The following is a 6,434-nucleotide window of genomic DNA, read 5'->3' on the forward strand; positions in this document are numbered from 1 at the left end:
TCTCTCACACACACACACACACACACACACACACACACAAATTGATGCAAAAAATGCCAGGGCTTCATACACTATTAACCTTTCACCCTTCCTAACTTCTGTCCCCTTTGTGTGTATATGTAAAGACTGCGCTCATGACAGTTCACTTCTAAACATGACGACCAGCAACTTTTGTTCACTCATTAAACTTGAAAATATCCATGTGAATCATCCGTGTGTGCGTAAGAACAGCCATTACTGCTTAATAAGACTGAATCCCACTAGCCAAGAAAAGATTTAAGATAGTGTAACTAATGAGAAACGAGACCCCTCTCTCTCTCTCTCTCTCTCTCTCTCTCACACACACACACACACACACACACACTGGTAATGAAACGGCTTGTCTCCTACATTACTGTGGGCCCCGGGGGATTCCGAACGGCTTGTCTCCTACATTACTGTAGTCCCAGTGGGATTCAGTACACAGGCTGGCTAGACCAGAACAGTAGCACTTCTCGCATCCACGGAGACGGTCTCCACGGAGATTATAGAATCCCTGTTTACAGCGGTCGCAGTTCTGTCCCTCCACATGCTCCTGCAGAGAGAGAGAGAGAGAGAGAGAGAGAGAGAGAGAGAGAGTGTTGAGTGAAACTGGGCTGCATGCACTATTAAACACTGTTAAAGCAGTGCTAACCCATGGGAAGTGTGTTACTTAAACACACACACACAGGTGCACAAACCTCTACAGTGAAGGAAAAGTCATTATTCTTTCATTTCATTTATTTCAGTAGCTGCAGGACCTCTTCACATCTGTATGTGTAACTGGGATTGTGCACCTTTCAGAATTACTGCTGAAGAACTGCTGTAACTAGAAATAAGTTTGCCTATACGTACATCAGTGAGATTTTTTTTAATGAAGTCTCTTCTGCACACCAGGGCTCCATTTGTTTGATTTAATTGATTTCTGTGATGCGCAGCTGTATTTTCAGCATCATTACTCCAGTCTTCAGTGTCACATGATCTTCAGAAATCAGTAGCCTATAATATGCTGATTTGCTGCTCAAGAAATACTTCTGGTTATTTTGTTGAAAACAGTTGTGCTGCCCAATAGTTTTATGAAAACCGTGATACATTTTATTTTTCAGGATTCACAGATGAATATAAAGTTCAAAACGAAATATAAATATTTTGTAACATTATAAATGCATTTACTGTCACTTTTGATCAGTTTAATGCATCCTTTCTGAATAAAAATATTAATATATTAAAAAAATTACTGATCTTACTGAAGAAAGCATTTTAAATCTTACCTGTTTATTATCTTAAATCTTATTATCATTGTGTACACACAATGACACTTAATTGTGTAATTGTGTTTATTTATTCCAATATGGAAAATATGTTACGCAATGTATCACAAAACTTGTGATGAACTAGTGAAATTGCTCTGAATTGTAAATCAGTGTCATTTTAAACTGAATTCAACCTCCTGAGTGTTGTGCCCAGCTCAATTCAGATTTCCACTCATGATCTTCAAGGAGTAATTTCATAAATGTTGATCATCAATCAACCCTGCTGTGTGAATCCAGTACTAACTACAGTATGAGGAACTCTCTCAGATGAACTTTTCCGTTCCAGTCACCAGACTGTGTTTCTGACACTTTCATTTATTTCTGTATATTACAGCTATCGGCAAGTTTGGCATCAGACGGCAGCACCTGGAGCGAGTCCATCCCGTCTGTGGGTGTCATTTACTGATGTTTCTTAATGTCCCATTTACACTGGCGCTCTGCCTGAGCCCAGCCATTACTGAACAGAGCTAAACGTTTGCCTCTATAATCTGACCATCACAGCCTCTTCATCTGGGCAATGCCAAACACGCTTCACCTCCGCTCACTCTTCATCTGTTCATCCATCCATCCGGAGCGCTGAGAGAAATCCCGTTAAACACTTCTCGATCATCTGTAGTCCTGCATTAAAACTGAAGTGGCAAATTTTTTTCTATTTTCTCAGTTTGTTTTGTGCATTGAAAGACTTTAATCTTTTTTTTTTAGGATGGGACAACAGATCCAGACTGCAACGATTCGACAGCCGAGGAAAAAAAGACGCAAGTTAGTTGTCAGGATAACATCAAAGTATAAAGCAGCTCTCAAGCAGTATTTCATTTACACAGAACAGAGGCGACATCAGATGTGCGTCTGATACTGAGAGATCAGATCAGAGCTGCTAACTGTACTGCAGCTTTCAAATTCATTTTTACACTGAATTTGGAGGTGCCAGAGAAACACTTTAACCTTATATTGTGTGTTTTGACCCAGAAATAGAAAATCTATGGCTGGTGTTGCTTCCATGAGATCCCTCATGCAAACGTCCACCTACTTTGGAAAGGCTGAATCACTGGGTCTGTTGCATGTTTTATTGCAAAAGACTCACTCCCCTCTCTACTGCTGGAAAATTTTAAAATCCCTCGATGGGATTGAAATCAATCAAGATTCCCACCTGCTGTCTTCACAGGAAAGAAGAGGCTGTTGTGGTGGTTTGTTTCTGATTTACTGTTCATGTGGACTCCCGGGTGTATACAACAGTAGTGTTTTCCCACTGAAGGACTGGACTTTGGAAAAGCAACCACTGATGCCCTCGTCCAGCAGACCTAATGTATGGGACCTAATGTACCGTGCTAATATGAAGGTATTTTCTGTATTGCATTTTCACAGGTGTTTTACCTGTCTTTGAATTATGCATTGCACTATGTTGTGTTTCAGGGATGAAGGACATTTTCTTACAGCGTATATTTTCAGCTGTGTGGTGCACATCTCCAGCACCCTGTGGCTAACGTTGTCAGGCCTCCAGACATTGTGGATCTCCGCCAGCTTGTTCCTGAGGTCTCATATGTAAAGCAGACTTTCTGCAGAAGCCCTTTCAGCCAAACTTCTGAGGGTCTGTTTCTTGTGATTCAGATATATATTCATCTAGCTCCCCTGCAACAGCTTACAAGACTGGTACAATTGATCTCCAGACTTCATTGATCCTGGATCAGATTATCTCACCTCTCAAAGTTAAACTAAGACCAGATCTAAAGGCCTCTTCTTACTGAAACAAATCATTTAGTTCCTTCATGGTGCTTTTTGTTGAAGCACATTGTCCTTTTTGGACCTGCATTGTTCATGCAAGCTGATGTCATCTGTCAGTCTTTAAGTATCCTCATCACATAAGATGGTACATGTGCTAACCGGTCTCCTCTGTGCCGTTTTGCAAAAAGTCCCTTTCCAACCATTTCCTCTCAGTCTTGGCCGTGACAGCATCCACTGAACAATTAGTTAGTACATATGAATATGGCACACCTGAACCGGCCAGAGATAACAAAGCTGACAGTTTTCTGTGTTCATCTTAGAATATCTTGAAGAATTTCTTCTGGAGCATGTAAAAGACTGTTTTCATTTCCATTTATTGAGGATATTTCACCACAAGCTTGTGTGAGATTCCTTACAACCTGAACGGTGGCCTTTCTGATTCAGTGCCTTTCTGCTTAATTGGTTGTCTTATTCAGGATGAGCAGTCTGTAGAAAGCTAATGCTGCCACAGACCTTTGCGCCAGATTTAATTTTTGACTGTAATGAAAATGAGGCTGTGAGGGACTGAAGTGTTTAATGGACTGTACTAAGCAACATAACAATAGTTCAGCTGTCAATACGCCTTTCTGAGAAAAAAAAAACAAAACGTTTGTTTACAGGAGCAAAGGAAGCAAAGTTTCCTTACTTTAGCAAAGGAAAACCAGTCTCCTCTTGGCTTATATCGAAATCCTCCGACATTCTTCTTTACAAATCCTCGTTTTGTACTTCTAATTCGTGACCGTTGTTTTGTTTTGATCTCTCCACTGCGGCGTCACTTCTGAGCGGCGCATGCGCAACGCCGACGTCTTACGTCATCCGCCCGGAGCCTCTTCTGTGTACAACTGTTGGCGCAAGCTAGATTAAAGTGATTATTACGTTTTAAATATGGCACTTGTTATACACAAATATCAGACTGCTCAATGCAGCTGTTCACGAGAATCAAATATCTGGCTTTGTCAGCTAAATGAAGATCCTCGTCACTGAGGTAATTGATCACCGAGTGTAGTTAACTCTGTGCTGGACTTTAGGACGAGTTGCTTGTTAAATCATTAATGCTGCAGGTTCTCTGTACTTCCCACAAACTGTGTATGCGTGATCTTCTGCATCTCAATAATTAACCTAACCAGTGTCAAAGTGCATCCTGCACGGTTGCTCTAGAAACCACTCTCTGTAATTGGCCGATGCGGGATAAACTCTGAAAGCATCCTGTGAACAGCAGATTTCAGAAACACAGATTGGCATCCATAAATATCTAAACATCATGACCCCAACCTACACACCCGTGGAATCGCACTGACCTCCATGAAGCCATTTCTCAGAAAATCAAAAATCTAATCAATTAATTTTGTGAGGCAAATTTTGTGAGAGAAGTACTGTAAGAAATGCTTCTTTAAATTGACCAAAGGGGGGGGGGGGGGGGGCACATTTCTAGAACACATGATGCAAAAGTTATGACATAATGTTTTACCTAAGTGCAAATTTTTACTTTTTGACCACATGGGCAACAAAGGAAAAAAAGATAATAATAATAATATAATAGGTGCACAAGTATCTATTCCAAGTAAACATCAAATAATCAAATTAGACAAAGTATAGTACTATTTTGTCGTAGTGGTATTGTTGTAGCAGTGAGTGTAGTGATCATGACTGTATAAGCAGTGGGAGGCCAGTGTTAATGTGGTAACACGTGTCGTACCTTACACACACAGGGCGGCTGGCAGGGATCCTGGTTAACGCTGCCTTCACTGCTGCAGTTGCATCGCTCACACAGAGGGAATCCTGTGTATCCAAACGCACACCTGTCACACTTCTCACCTGCGTATCCCTGCTTACAGATGCACAAGCCCACTGCCAAACCTGCAGAGACAAGAACACACACCATTACAGCCTGAGCTCCTGCTCAACACACACACAGAACACTTTCACTCAAACACACAAAAACAAATGTCAATACTATCAATGCAAAATAAAACATGCTTTAAAAACACTAATACATTTTTACCAGAATTACCTAAAAAAAACATCCTGTGGAAACCAGTGCAGTTTCAAATGCCTATTTATAAATTGTGCAATGCACACAAATTAGTCCCATAAAACATCCTCAAAAAGTGAAAAGAACAGAGAGTGACAAGCGAGTGGGTTAAGTTGTGATAATTTTTTAAAGAATTTTTCCATTTGGCAAAGGTAAATGAAAGTGAGGTAAAACCAATTCACCTAATCATATTTTAGGCGGTCTGCTACTTTATCTTCTAAAATGGTAAGATCATCTATAACATACATGAATGGAAATATGACTTGTACAAACTAAAAGTGGTCCAGTGACAGCTTGCTTTGCCACGTCTGCGTGAAACTCAACGATTTACATTTTGAATAAAAATAAAATAGTATGCATAAATTATACATTAACAACAAATTTACAATGAATACCATCCTAGAAACTTATTTTGCTCACTGTTATTAACATATTTTTAATGACCCAGAAAAGGTTAAATATTCAGAATATTTGCAGTGAAACAATTTTCAACATTTTTCAAGGTCCAACTATCAAGGCTGCAGGAAAATATGTCACTCCTTACTTTCTTCCCTTGCTTTCTTTTTTCTTAAAGCGTTTTCTTTAAATGGTAGGTATATTTTTGCTAGTATATTTGAATTCTATAACAGATTTTTCAACAAAACCATCTCACTATCATTACTAACCAAGCCACTGGCACATTTTATTCCATCTTCCATCTGATGCATTCAGAAAGGATGAATGTTTACACCAGTGGTTCCCAATCCTGGTCCTGGAGGCACCCCAACACTGCACGTTTTGCATGTCTCCTTAATCAAACACAACTGATTCAGGTCATCAGCTCATTAGTAGAGACTTCAAGACCTGAAATTGGTGTGTCAGAGAAAGGAGATATGCAAAATGTGCAGTGTTGGGGTGCCTCCAGGACCAGGGTTGGGAACCACTGGTTTACACTACAGTGCAATGTGGGCATGTGCTTCTAACGACCTCCACATGCTATTTCAGTGATCCAATCACCAAAAACATTTATTAGGTGTAAACAGGGCTACTGCCAGATCTTGTGTTGTGTTGTACCTGCGGTGGCCTGACTCTCGTCTGGGATGCATGAAGAGTGCAGTGAACCTCTCAGGTCACATGAGCAGGGTCTGCAGGGCCAGGACTCATGTGAACTCACCTGGGAAAATATTCACATAATGCTCAATTACACAACAAAAACCATTTGATTCTCCCTTCACTGAGCCCTGTCTTAAAAATAATGTTGACCCATGGCCATTGACCCATATACTGTATATATATATATATATATATATATATATATATATATATATAGACAC

At 40.1% G+C, this 6,434-nt stretch overlaps 1 protein-coding gene across 1 annotated transcript in view; it reads right to left on the bottom strand.

Annotated features, from left to right (window-relative positions):
* Positions 1-6,434, bottom strand: part of LOC107554145 (laminin subunit alpha-2-like) — a 268,279-nt gene that overhangs the window by 188,445 nt on the left and 73,400 nt on the right. Inside the window, 3 exon segments of the mRNA XM_016236572.1 lie at positions 434-574; positions 4,786-4,946; positions 6,175-6,274. Coding sequence (XP_016092058.1) covers positions 434-574; positions 4,786-4,946; positions 6,175-6,274 — 402 coding nt within the window.

Source organism: Sinocyclocheilus grahami, unplaced genomic scaffold (genome assembly GCF_001515645.1).
Source record: "Sinocyclocheilus grahami isolate Dianchi unplaced genomic scaffold, SAMN03320097.WGS_v1.1 scaffold492.1, whole genome shotgun sequence".
Lineage (NCBI taxonomy): Eukaryota > Metazoa > Chordata > Actinopteri > Cypriniformes > Cyprinidae > Sinocyclocheilus > Sinocyclocheilus grahami.